The sequence below is a fragment of the Ovis canadensis genome, chromosome 1 (genome assembly GCF_042477335.2).
Source record: "Ovis canadensis isolate MfBH-ARS-UI-01 breed Bighorn chromosome 1, ARS-UI_OviCan_v2, whole genome shotgun sequence".
Taxonomy (NCBI): domain Eukaryota; kingdom Metazoa; phylum Chordata; class Mammalia; order Artiodactyla; family Bovidae; genus Ovis; species Ovis canadensis.
This window is the reverse complement of record NC_091245.1, coordinates 103,275,707-103,290,403: the sequence shown is the minus strand read 5'-3', so window position 1 is coordinate 103,290,403 and position 14,697 is coordinate 103,275,707. Positions and strand designations below refer to the sequence as shown.

The following is a 14,697-nucleotide window of genomic DNA, read 5'->3' as shown; positions in this document are numbered from 1 at the left end:
TTTTAATTTTGTTGATTTGATTCTTCTCCCTTTGTTTCTTGATGAGTCTGGCTAATGGTTTGTCAGTTTTATTTATCTTTTCAAAGAACCAGCTTTTAGCTTTGTTGATTTTTGCTATGGTCTCTTTGTTTGGATCCGGTTTCTATCCATTAAGCTACTCTATGTCTTTTGATTAGAAAATGCAGTCCATTTACATATAGAGCAATTATTGATAGTGAAGTCACTCAGTTGTGTCCAGCTCTTTGCAACCCTATGGACTGTAGCCTGCCAGGCTCCTCCAGTCATAGGATTTTCCAGGCAAGAATACTGGAGTAGGTTGTCATTTCCTTCTCCAGGGGATCTTCCCGAACCAGGGGTCAAACCTGGGTCTCCCACACTGCAAGCAGACTCTTTACCATCTGAGCCACCAGGGAAGCCCACCAATTATTGATAAGTATGTACTTATTTCCATTTTGTTAATAGTTTTCTGAATGTTTTTGTACATCCTCTCTGTTCCTTTCTTCTTCTTTGCTCTCTTCCTTTGTGGTTTGATTATTTCTTAGATGATATGTTTATATTTCTTTATCTTTTGTATATTTACTATAGGTTTTTGCTTTGTTTTTACTATGAGGCTTACATATGACAACCTATTGTCTCTAACAGTCTATTTTAAGTTGATAACAACTTACACTTCATCCCATTTTAAAGCTAAACATTTTTACTCTCCTTTCCCCCATATTTTGTTTCTGATGTCACATTTCACATTTTTAAAGAGGAAGAAATCTTATTTGAAAAAAATAATGGCTAAAAATTTTCCTAACCTGGGGAAGGAAACAAACATCTCAATCCAGTAATCCCAGAGAGTTCCACTAAGAGGAATCCAAAAAGATCCACACATATTATAATTAAAATGTTGAAAGTTAAAGATGAAGAGAGAAACATAAAAGAGTCAACAGAAAAAACAACTTCTAATGTACAAAGGAACCTCCATAAAACAATTAGACTTTTTTTCAGCAGAAACTTTGCAAGCCAGAAGGGACTGGCATAATATATTCAAAATGCTGAAAGAAAAAAAAAAAAAAACTTTCAACCAAGAATACTCTACCCAGCAAACTGATCATTTAGAACTATATAAGAGACAAAGAGTTTTCCAGACAAGTAAACATTAAAATAGCTCATTGCCACTAAACTGCCTTATAAAAATGTTAAAAGAGATATTTTTAAACTGAAAAGATTTTAAACTGAAAAGCACCAATTACTAATAATAAAACATGTACAAGGATAAACCTCACTGGAAAGGTAAATATATAGTAACTATGGCTGATTAACCATCTATAAAGCTAGTATGAAGGTTAAAAGACAAAAGTAGTAAAAAAATAACCATGATTACAGTATTAGCTAAAGGACACATGAGATAAAAGAGAGATGTCAAAAAGGTTTTCTATGAAATATTTAATACTGATCCTTTTACTATATGTTATCTTATCTAGGTTATCTCTTAATGTAGTTTGAATGAAAACACATTGTTTGTCACCTATGTTGCTGGTATTTCTTCCAATTCAAAGTTTTCTTTTAATATATAGTGCCTTTTGTCAAATACAAGTTTGGAATTTTTATGCAGTCAAATGTATCTAAACTTTTCTTCATGAATTCAGCTTTTGGGAACATAGTCAAGAAATCCTCTTTCCCAAAAACAAAAGTTTTCATTCTTCTCCATATTCAAATAACTTAAGAGTTTTATTTGCTTTGTTTTGGTCGTGGTTTGGTGTTGGTCCTTTGTTGTTATCCAGTCACTAAGTTGTGTCTGACTCTTCGCAACCCCATGGACTGCAGCATGCCAGGCTTCCCTATCCTCCACTATCTCCTGGAGCTTGCTCAAACTCATGTTTATTGAATCAGTGATGCCATCCAATCATCTCACCTTCTGTCACCACCTTCTCGTCTTGCACTCAGCTTTCCCAGAATCAGGGTATTTTCCGAAGAGTTGGCTCTTTGCATCAGGAAGGCAAAGTATAGGAGCTTCAGCTTCAGCATCAGTCTTTTCAGTGAATATTCAGCATTGATTTCCTTTAGAATTGACTGGTTTGATCTCCTTGCAGTCCAAGGGACTCTCAGGAGTCTTCTCCAGCACCACAGTTTTGAAAGCATCAATTCTTCGGCAATCAGCCATTTTTATGGTCCAACTCTCACATCCATAAATGACTACTGGAAAAACCATAGCTTTGACTATACAGACCTTTGTTGGCAAAGTGATAACTCTGCATTTTAATATGATGTCTAGATTTGTATTTCTCCCAGAAATCTTGATTCCAGCTTGTGATTCATCCAGCCAGGCATTTCACATAGTGTACTCTGCATAAAAGTTAAATAAGCAGGGTGACAATATACAGCCTTGACAAACTCCTTTCCAGATTCTGAACCAGTCGATTGTTTCATGTCCAGTTCTAACCTGTTGCTTCTTAACCTGCATACAGATTTCTCAGGAGAAAGGTAAGGTGGTCTGGTATGCCAGCCTCTTTAAGAATTTTCCACAGTTTGTTGCAATGATGATAATATTATAAATATATCAGTTTATCCCATATTAATCTATAAATTTAATACAATCACAAATACCTCAAATATTTTTTTAATTCTTTTGAGAAAAGTGATAACTTTATCTAAAATTTTCATGGAAGAATAAAGACCCATGAATAAGTAAGTTGACATTTCAAAAAATAAAGAGCAAAAAGAAAGAATATCTACTAGGTACTAAGACATAGCACCATAATATCATCATAATAACAAAAAAGTGTGATATTACTGCAACAACAAATAAATCAGTGAAATAATGGAGAGCTTAGAAATATAACCTTGCTTATATGAGAATTTAATATACAAATGGTTACCACATATTAAGGGGAGAATGACTAACTACTTAATAAATGAAGCTATAAACTTAGCTCATGCTATAGATTAAAATAAAATTGGATCTTTACCTAAAACTACATCAAAGGTAGACTGCAACTGCAATAAAGATCTAAATGATAAACATAAAACAATAAAATAAATAGACGAAAATAATTTTGTAATCTCAGAGTAGGAAAGGACACTGTTGATAGAACTTTATATATACATATTTTTTTTAATTGTGATTTTTTTTATGACAGCATGAAGGTTTCTATTCAGTGAAAGATGTCATGACAAAGTTAACTGACAAATAACAGACTGGGAGAAATTATTTGCATGGTCTATATCCATCAATGGACTAATATAGGAATATACAAGGAACTATTTCCAAAAAAATTAGCAGAAAAATGGGAAATGTATTTGAATAGGCAATTATGGAAGAGATAATCAATATAATTTAGAAACATACACAGAGATGTTCAAACTTATTAGTTAGGCAAACACAAACAGAAATAACAGTGAAATACACTAGATAGCTAGGCATTGGTTGGGATGAATGTGGGTTTAGGAAATACTTTAGGTAGAAAAGTGAAGTATAGTAGTACAAGCTGTTCCAAAGAGCAATTTCAGTATTTTGTCAAGTCAAGCATACACATACCCTACCACCGGGCAACTCTAATTCTGTGTTTAGACCCTCCAAAAAACACTTCTCATACATCCCTAGCGGATGTAAAAGGATGGTCATTGTTTTTCATGCTGGAGAATTACAAGCAATCTGAATGTCCATTACTGGGGAAGCACATAGGTACACAGAGTAGGTGCACAACAGTGGCACAGTTGCAAGCAATGAGCTAGATATATTAAATACATAAAGCAGGATGGATGCTACGTGAAAAAGGTAGGAAACAGAATGAGGTCTACCACATAATAGCACTTACATAAAAGAAAACTGCTGCTGCTGCTGCTGCTGCTGAGTCGCTTCAGTCGTGTCCGACTCTGTGCGACCCCATAGACAGCAGCCCACCAGGCTCCTCCGTCCCTGGGATTCTCCAGGCAAGAACACTGGAGTGGGTTGCCATTTCCTTCTCCAATGCATGAAAGTGAAAGTGAAGTCGCTTAGTCGTTTCCAACTCTTCGCGACCCCATGGACTGCAGCCTACTAGGCTCCTGCGTCCATGGGATTTTCCAGGCAAGAGTACTACAGTGGGGTGCCATCGCCTTTACATGCACACAAAAATAATGATGCATATTTTAAAGAACATATACAAATTAAGAAATACAGTGTAAACTCATTAGAACAATTTTCTAGTGGGTGAGGCACAGAGAGATGGGAGTGAAGAATGGGGACATAAGTTAATCAATCAACCATTCCAATAAAATGTGCATAGACCAATAAGGATAATATGCCATGAGGTGAGGAACATGATTAACTCAGCTCTCTTCAATTGGAATTGTTTAAAAAAAATAATCCTTTGTATCCTGGGTGTTGATAATCTCAAGTCAGCAAAAAGTCTGGAGAAGAAGTCTATGAAGAGTAATAGAGGATCACGAAACTGTCTATGAGAACAGGAAATATCTTGGGAAGAGTGACGGCACAGGAAAGAACAGAAGACCTAAGGAAAAAAAAATGGTTTCTGCATTTCTGACTTCAGAAGATAAAAAGAAAGTTAGAAAAGGGAAAATTAAATCATTTTTAAAATAGGAACCAGACTTAGACTGCTAGGTAACTTCCAGTGTTGAACAGGGCAGGAGCCACAGATGTACTCCTCTTTATGTAGAGGTTTCAGGCCAGCCTCTACTCTTGCTCACAAAAGAATGTATTCTTTCAAAAAATATAAAATGTGACAAATGTTGGTTCAGTCTTTGGTTTGGAGGGAAAGGGAAGCCATGAAAGAATTTGCAGCGAGAACTTGTTTTTCTTCTGGTTTCCCTTCCTCTACTATCATTCTTCCTTAACATGCCCTGGTTAACTTGCTATGTTTTTATATTTATTATAAATGCAGAACATAGTAAAAAAGCAAATAGCAATTACAGTAGTTAGTTCTATTTCTGCTTGAAGTAACAGAAAAACTCAACTCAAACTTTATTAAATAAAAAGGGGAATTTATTGGTTCATGTAATCAAAAAGTTCTGCATGGGTCCTGCAGACAGTACTCAATTCAAGGCTCAAAGGGTGCAATCAGGATTGAGGGAGTTTCTTAATTTCTAACTCTGCTTTCCTCTCTGCAGACTTCATTTTCAGCAGACTGATGACATATAGTTTCAGGGTGGCTGCAGTAGCTCAGCACACATGTTCCCAAGTTCAAATCTCAAGGTGTAGCAGGTGGAGGAGCATGAAACGTCTCTTTACTGGTGGTTCCCACAAGCATCCTGAGATTCTTCCTGAATCGGCCCAGGTTACATGCCCACCTACTGCTGCCAGCTGTATTCAAAAGACATTCTTCACCTGAGAGTCAAAGCTAGACCTTTTACTGCACCCCCCTAATCACATGGAATAAGAATGGGAATAGATGAATTCCCACATGGGACTCTTGCAAAAGGTAGAATATAAACAAGGGAGACAAACAATGGATGTACCTAGAGTAATTTTCACTGTTTTTTCTTTTAGTATTTTCATTTATCATTCACTTTTCTCTTAAACAAGTCTTCCCTGGTGGCTCAGATGGTAAAGCGTCTGCCTGCAATGCGGGAGACCTGGGTTCGATCCCTGGGTTGGGAAGATCTCCTGGAGAAGGAAACGGCAACCCACTCCAGTACTCTTGCCTGGAAAATCCCACGGATGGAGGAGCCTGGTAGGCTACAGTCCATGGGGTCGCAAAGAGTCGGACACGACTGAGCGACTTCACTTTTCTCTTAAACTTACTGTTTTCCTAAAGCAGGTGAAAATCTCTCTGATCTCCCAGAGTTACTAAAGGAATCCAACATATCACCCTATGAAGGGTTAATAGGGTAGCAGAGATGTGCCTGCAAACGGGTCTCTCTGCTCAGGCTGAGCGTCCTGGCATACGAGGCGTTCTGCCAAAGAGTCTGGACACAGCCTTGAGTTTAATGGTCCCTTGCAAACGAGGGAGCATTCCCTTCTTGAGATAAGAAGGAGATGAGGGCTTTGTGCAGACTCTTCAGTAGACAGAGATTTCACTCCCCTTTGCTGTACGATAACATGTATGCACCTGCACTGTGCTGAAAAGGCTTATTCTTACAGTCTGGAATTCTGCCTAAGGAGGGCTTTATAATAATAAACGGCAATTAGTTTGCCTAGTTGTTCCTCTGGCCAGAGTGGTGTCCTGTCTGTCTTTTGTATGTCTTGTATGTTCTGTGTCATTTCACTCGTAGCAACCAACATCTGGCGCCCAACGCGGGGCTCGAGTGAAACGGAAAGAGGTAAGAAACCCCGGAGGGATTTTAGATCCATAGCAGGGGAGCTTTTGGAAACATGGGGAATTTCTCACCCTAGCAAAAAAAATTGCTAGGTGAATTCTTGTACATAATCATGGGGAATTCTTCACCCTAGCAGATGGGAACTTTCAAAAGTTCATGGTTCAAAAAACCATGGGGAAATCCTGCTAGGAAGAAATAAATGTTCATTACGGGCACAATATGTGAATTTATATATTAAGTCATGTTATAAAATTTATGTAATGCTATAACACAGGCTTTGACTTTGCTATCTACTGATAATGAGACTAAATCTAATGCTTTAATGAAGGAAGAGGCAATTTATGAGGATATGCCAAATGTTGGTGGAATTTCTGCATTGCCTGAAAGTAAGGATATAAATAAGCCTCCTTCTGGAAATGGTGAAACATCTGATAGTTCAGAATCAGATTCGGAGGCTTCTTCAGTTTCATCAGAGGAGGGCAAAGAGATTAAAGAAATGACCCATCTATTCCAGGAATAGTGGAAATCCCGTAAGGAGGAGAAAAAAGCTACACCTCTGCTCCTGCTTGTGCTTCTCTTCTCCCCACTGCAGTTGATCGCCCGATGTGGGCAGGGGACATTGTCGGTTCTCCTTTCCTTTGTCTATGCTTCATGATGATGACTTGTCTGCTCCCCCTGGTGGGTTTATTGACCCTCCACAATTGTTTCCCATCCAGAGACAACAGGATGGCAATGTGATCAATATGCTCCTTTGGAATATAAATTTTTTAAAGATCTTAAAGCTGCAGTAGCACAGTACAGTCCTCAATCTCCCTTTGTTTTGACTATGTTGAAATCATTGGAAAAAGGCAAATTAATCATTCCATTAGATTGAGACTCTATTGCCCAAGCTGTCTTGGAGGGCTCTCAATGGTTGCAACTTCATAGCTGGTGGGAAGAAGCTAGAAAGCAGGCTCAGATTAATGAGGGACAAAATCCCCCTGGTCCTCTCGAGGACAAACTAATGGGAGAGGGCCAATATCAGGCTTTAAGAGAACAGGCTCAATACTCTGATCAGGACTTACAACAAGTTCGCCAGGTCTTTTTACGAGCATGGCGCCATGTGGTGCCTACTGGCCAAGCCCAGCCCTCCTTTGTTAAAACAATGCAAGGCCCTAATGAGCCATATACTGATTTTCTAGCAAGATTGAGGGTAACTGTGGAACGGGCTGTAGGGAAGGATGAAATTTCAGAGATATTATTACAAACTCTAGCATTTGAAAATGCAAATCCTGAATGCAAGCGTATACTGGGACCTTTAAAGGGACAGAGTGCATCTGTAGCTGAATATATCAGAGCCTGCTCTGGAGTAGGAGGAGCATCAGGCTAATGTCTTTGCTACAGCCTTGGCCAAGGTTATGAGACCACCAAAGGGAGGTAACTGCTTTCATTGTAAAAAACCTGGTCATAAAAAATAAAAAAAATAAATAAGACTCCTCCTGGACTTTGCCGTCGGTGTGGGAAGGGGTTTCATTGGACTAATGAATGCAGATCTAAAACAGATAAAATAGGCAACCCGATACCGGGAAACTATCCTGCGGGCCTGAGTCCTTGGGGCCCGGGAACAATACCAGGGACTTCTCTCCTTGCCCTCCTCCCATTCCATCTGCCCTGTTAAAAAAACCTCAGATGATGATTTCCGTCTTACGATCTGCTACTTCAGGGAGTGCTGCTGCTGATTTGCCACTAGATGATAATGTTCTTTTGTCACCAGGGGGAGGCATTTATAAATTAAAAACAAATGTATTTGGACCACTGCCTAAAGGCACTTTTGGCTTGATATTAGGCCATAGCAGCGCGGCTTTGAGAGGTTTAACCAAATTCCTGGGGTGATAGACTCTGATTATGTTGGGGAAATTTTAATTATGGTCTCTACTTCTACCACACTTTCATTGTTAGCTAGAGAACGTATTGCCCAAATACTTCTCCTACCTTATCACCCCTTTTTGGCTCTTCCTAATAAACGAACAGGGGGATTTGGAAGTACTGGGCGACATATATTTTGGGAAATGCTTATCAGATATTCTCGCCCTGTTCTCTCCTTGATTATACAAGGAAACAACTTTGAGGGACTAGTAGATACAGGGGCGGATATTTCAGTCATTTCTTCTCAACAATGGCCCCGAGGGGGGGGGGGGGGAAAGCCTTTAATGCTAACGGGATTGGGCTCCATTGCAGATGTCTGGAAGAGTACCCATCCCTTGCAATGTCAATTCCATAATAAAAGATCAGTGTTTGTTACCTTTTATATTGTAAATATACCTATTAATATATGGGTGAGAGATCTTCTCTCTCCTTTGGGGGCTTCTGTAACCATTCCATCGGAAAACTAGTAGCCACTGCTCAAATTCCTCGAGCACTCCCATTAGAATGGTTAACTAATACTCCAAAATGGGTTGAGCAATGGCCATTACCACAAATGAAGCTCAAGGCGTTAGAACAATTAGTACAAGAACAACTCCAACTTGGTCATATAGAGCCCTCTACCTCTCCCTAAAATTCTCCTGTTTTTGTTATTAAAAAAAAATCTAAAAAATAAAAAATGTTAACTGATTTACGAGAAGTTAATAAATGTATTGAACCTATGGGAGCATTGCAATTGGGACTCCCCTCTCCAGCTCTTATTCCTCAGACTTGGTCCTTAATGGTGCTAGATCTTAAAGACTTTTTTTTTTTTTTTTACCATTCCTCTACAATTGCAAGATAGAGATAAATTTGCTTTTACAGTTCCTGTTCTTAATCATGCTCAGCCTGTTAAGCATTATCAATGGACAGTCCTACCACAAGGAATGATAAATAGTCCTATCTTATGCCAAGAATTCATAGCTCGCTCTTTACAATCCCTTCATCAAGAATACCCCAATTATATTCTATAGCATTATATGGATGATCTCCTATTGGCAGCTCCTAGTATTGTTGAACGTGATGAATTCTTTTTAAAAGTACAGGAGGCTTTGAGAGTATACAATTTGCAGATAGCCCCGGAAAAAACTCAAAAGGACTTTCCTATTTCATATTTAGGGACAATATTGGAACAACATAGAATTAGGCCCCAAAAGCTGCAAATTAGAAGAGACCATCTCAAAACCTTAAATGATTTTCAAAAGTTATTGGTAGATATTAATTGGCTACGCCCGGTACTTGGGATTCCTACTTATCAATTATGACATTTGTTTTCTACTTTAGAAGGAGATACAGCTCTAGATAGCCCCCAGACCTTAACCCCATTGGCTTTACAGGAACTTCAATTTGTTGAGCAACGACTAAATGACTGCTTTTTAACTTACTTATATGTGTCTCAACCTATTTCTTTTATCATATTCCATACCCCTTATTCCCCATCTGGTGTAATTGCTCAAGAAAAAGGATTAATAGATTGGGTTTTCTTACCTAACAGTTTTTCCAAAAAATTGACTATATATATGGATAAATTAGCCTTTCTTATACAGAAAGGTCGCCATCGTATTTTACAGTTATCAGGATGTGAACCACACCAGATTGTTACTCAGTTAACAACTGCTCAAATATCTCAATGTTTACAATTTAATGAAAACTGGCAAATTTCTCTTGCCTCATATCCTGGTTTATTTTCTAATCATTATCCATCATTGAAATTGATTGATTTTCTCCGGACTAACACTATGATATCTCATTCCCCAATTTCAGATGTTCCAGTTAAGGGACCCACTATTTTTACAGATGCAAATAAAAATACTGCTGGATATTGGACCCCGGAAAATTCCAAGATTCTCCCCCACTCATTTTCTTCTGTACAGCCCACTGAATTGTGGGCTATCTATTTAGTTTTGCAAGATTTTCCCCAACTTCCTATTAACATTGTTTCAGATTCTCAATATGCTGTTCCCTCCCCATGTCTCACTTCCATTGACCCTTAAAACAGCTATTGATAAATTGTTTTACCAAGTACAACAATTGCTCTTGCAGCGTTCAGAGTTAATTTTCTTTACTCACATCCATGCACATTCTGCCCTTCCTGGACCCTTATCATTAGGAAATGCTACAATTGATGCCTTACTTTATCCTATAAAAGCAGCAAAGCAAGAACATCTCTTACAACATACCAACTCCAAACGGTTACAAAAATCTCATGCTATTACTCAAAAACAAGCTCAAAATATTGTTCATTCTTGTTCCATATGTGCACCCTTTGCTTTGCCATTTCCCTCACCAGGTGTCAACATGAAAGGACAACAAGCAAATCAGATATGGCAAATGGATGTAACTTACATTTCTTCCTTTGGACAACAAAAATGTGTGCATCATACTATAGACACTTGCACACATTTTCAATGGGCCACTGCATTACATTCTGAAAAGGCTGATGCTATTATTACTCATTTGTTATCTTGTTTTGCAGTTATGGGATTACCAACTGAATTGAAAACTGATAATGCACCTGCTTACCAATCCGCAAAATTAGCTCACTTTTTATCTTAATACCATATAACTCATATTTTTGGTATTCCTTATAATAGTCAAGGGCAAGCTATCATTGAAAGAGCTAATCGTACCTTGCATGATTATCTTGAAAAAATAAAAAAGGGGGAACAAGAGAGATTTATGAAACCTAAAGACATTCTGAATAAAACCTTACTTGCCCTAAATTTTTTGAATGTTTGGAGCGAGGGAAATCTATCAGCAGCAGAGTTGCATTTTCAAGGGAAAGAAGAAGATAAGAAGATCTTGAATACGCCTATTTGGTATAAAGATAAAGAGAAAGGTTGGATCCCAGCATCCTTAATATATTTGGGACGAGGGTATGCTTTCATTTCTGTTGATAATTACAGGTTTTGGACCTCAGCAAGATTGATCAAAATCAACAATGGCTGATCCCCTTATTCAAAAATTCGAAGAGCTTACTATGCAGAGAAGCCTTACCTCCCGTACAAGGGAAGCAACACCTCCTACATGGGGTCAAATGAAGAGGTTGACCCAGGAAGCAGAGAAGACATTAGTGAAGGCGGGGCAACCTCTGAATCCTACCAATCTTTTGATTGCCATGATGGTGGTGGTGACATGTCAGGTAACCGGTGTATTGGCAAGTAATCATACATATTGGGCATATATACCTAATCCCCCATTAGTAAGAGCAGTTTCCTGGGGGGAACCAGAAGTGCAGGTATGTACTAATGAGACTGCCTTCTTTCCCCTGCCAGCTTGCGGGGGAATAGAACAACTATCTCATCATAAACAACAATATAATATTAGTAATTTGACCATTACAGTGGAAGGTATTCCTTTATGTATGGGGGGACACCCCTTTTGTCTGTCCACTGAGAAACATTCTCATCATTCTTATAATACATGGGGGGTAAAGTATAATAATTACCATTTTGCTACTTTTACTGTGCTTGTTTCCACCAGAGGATTTAGCACCTCAACAGAACTGATAGACATTCATAATGGAAAACACATGTCGCTATGTCCTGTTAACTTTTTTGTTCCTTCTCTAGAATCTTTGGAGTGGGAACGTTGCCGAGGTCATCGACCCTTTAAGGTCATGAATTATTCTGGGGCCATCATTGTAGATTGGAGTCCAGATCATGGGCAATTCTTACAAAAATGGTCAAATAAACTTTTAAGTGGCATCGTGCAAATACCACTTTGATGGGCAATGGTAATGAAACAGTTAAATGGCAGCAATTTGCACTTGTCCCTCCTCAATTACAATTGCAAGGATATCTGCACATTCAAGGAGATATTTGAAAACTATGGGTGGTTTCTGGTAATCTCACTATCTGGTCAGGAAATTATACTTTGGACAGTGGTGACTCTTCGGGTTCATTCCATGTTAATTTACATGTTAATAAATCTTATTCCACAATGGCATGTGTAAAATATCCTTTTGCATTGTTATATGGGAATTGGACCTGGAAGGATACTGTGGGGTCTGTGTCATGTGGCTATTGTAATTTAACTCAATGTGTAAATGTCTTGGTGGGAAGAATTTGAAAGACAAGCCTTTAATTCCAATTTCTCACTAGTAATTGTTAAAGCTCGGACAGAAGTATGGTTGCCTATAAATCTGACTCAGCCGTGGTCAGATTCTTTTGCTGTTTCTCATCTAGTAACTGCTGTACAGACTTTGCTACACCGATCTCGACGTATGCTTGCTGTGGTCATTGCTTCGATTCTCGCAGTCGCATCAGTAACTGAAACAGCAGCTGTAGCAGGCCTTGCGTTACACCAAGAAATTCAAACAGCTGATTTTGTTCGGGACTGGCAAAAAGACTCTCATTTGTTATGGCAACAACAGCGAGATTTGGATGCACAACTTGCTACCGACGTGCTCAATCTTCAACCATTTCCTGGCTTGGAGATCAATTGGCTGTTTTATCTACACGAAGTGTGTTGAAATGTGATTGGAATTCTTCTGTTTTGTATAACACCTGTACCATTTAACATGAGCCCTTCAAGAGATTAACCAAGACATATAAATAAAAAGAGTTCTAGATGCCCATCATCTAGAGAGATTCCGCCTAGCCCCCAAGAGGTGGCTGGATAGCCAATGACGGGTAAGACCCTCAGAGGAGGGCAACCTAAGACAGGCACAGCCGCAAGAGGGGCTGGCGAGGCTGGAGGTTGGCCGCCTACAGCTTTAAGCCTTGCTCTACAAAACATCAATACAAATGTCTCGAGGGCTTAAATAAAATAAAAAAGGGGGAGATGAAGGGTTAATAGGGTAGCAGAGATGTGCCTGCAAACGGGTCTCTCTGCTCAGGCTGAGCGTCCTGGCATACGAGGCGTTCTGCCAAAGAGTCTGGACACAGCCTTGAGTTTAATGGTCCCTTGCAAACGAGGGAGCATTCCCTTCTTGAGATAAGAGGGAGATGAGGGCTTTGTGCAGACTCTGCAGTAGACAGAGATTTCACTCCCCTTTGCTGTACGATAACATGTATGCACCTGCACTGTACTGAAAGGGCTTATTCTTACAGTCTGGAACTCTGCCTAAGGAGGGCTTTATAATAATAAACGGCAATTAGTTTGCCAAGTTGTTCCTCTGGCCAGAGTGGTGTCCTGTCTGTCTCTTGTGTGTCTTGTATGTTCTGTGTCATTTCACTCGTAGTAACCAACACCCTACACCCTTCAATAACCTCCACATTCTCAGGGAAAGGGGATTAAATATTGAAGAAAAAGATATATATATTTCTTGCTCTTCTCTCTTGATGAAAACACATATAAAGTTGAATCAAAATAAGAATGTGTCTCAGTTAGTTATCAATTCTGTTAAGATTTCATAATAACATAATACTGAAGTGAAATGAAGCTCACTCAGTCATGTCTGACTCTGTGGCCCCATGGACTATATACAGTCCATAGAATTCTCCAGGCCAGAATACCGGAGTGGGTAGCTGTTCCCTTCTCCAGGGGATCTTCCCAACTCAGGGATCAAAACCAGGCCTCCCACTGTGCAAGCAGGTTCTTTACTGTCTGAGCCACCAGGAAAACATAATACTAATAACTGCCATTTATTGAACACCTGCTATGTCAGCCAAAGTGCAGACCATTGATGTATAATTCATTTAGCACCCTCAACAAGCATGCAAATTATGTATTATTATCCCTACTCTAAAGATGAGGAAACAGTCAGAGAGGTTAAGAAATCTGCTCAAAGAGAGCTGGTAACTGGAAGAGCCAATGGTCAAGGCAATCAGTAGGACTTATGAGACTGGGCTCTCAACCCTAAACCAAGTACTCTGGGATCTGGGCACCCATTAGGCACCAATATTGTGACCGCAGTGTTATTTCATTTCAATCCTTTCATGTGCCTCATCTGAAAAATTCTAATGATTAGGAATTTCATGAGGAAAATGAAATAATTAGTTGAGGATTACTAAATTTACACTATAAAAAGAACTGCAAATAGTTTTCTATAGACTTCTTTAAGCACAGATAAATATGAAATGCTGCCAGAATATACTTGCCAAGTGTAACTAATGGTCTGGATATCGATAAAAGATGTCTCCTCCAGCCCTGGGGGACTCTGCCCCAAGTTGTTGGGATATCCTAAAATAAGATAAATCCCTTGAAATGAATGCTTTTAGAAGTTGAGAAAATCTGGTAATACTTTAGGCAACACTGGTAAAACAAATAGAAATGCGTTGGGCCAAGAATCTACCTCAATTTCAACAAGATCATCATTGATGAAGAAATCTATGTAGTTAAAAATGCATTATTCATCTCACGAAGTCACACTTTAAAGAGTTTGCAGCCTTCAGTCTCAGTGATTCTTTTGGACCTATGATAGTTTAGAGTCCTAAATAACTGTTTTTAGTTTTTGCTATAAGCAGAAAATATAAACAATATACCAGAATGGTTCACCTTCTAAACCCATCACTCCCCAGACTTAGACTATACAAAACTTCTGACCCCATAGTAAGCCACATACACTAT

The 14,697-nt window shown here is 38.9% G+C and overlaps 1 protein-coding gene across 1 annotated transcript in view; it reads left to right on the top strand.

Moving 5' to 3' along the window:
- FLG2 (filaggrin 2) overlaps positions 1-11,911 on the top strand; it is a 39,574-nt gene extending 27,663 nt beyond the window's left edge. The window contains exon 3 of the mRNA XM_069582690.1: positions 11,757-11,911. Coding sequence (XP_069438791.1) covers positions 11,757-11,911 — 155 coding nt within the window. The remainder of the gene's footprint in view (positions 1-11,756) is intronic.
- The last annotated feature ends 2,786 nt before the right edge of the window (positions 11,912-14,697 follow it).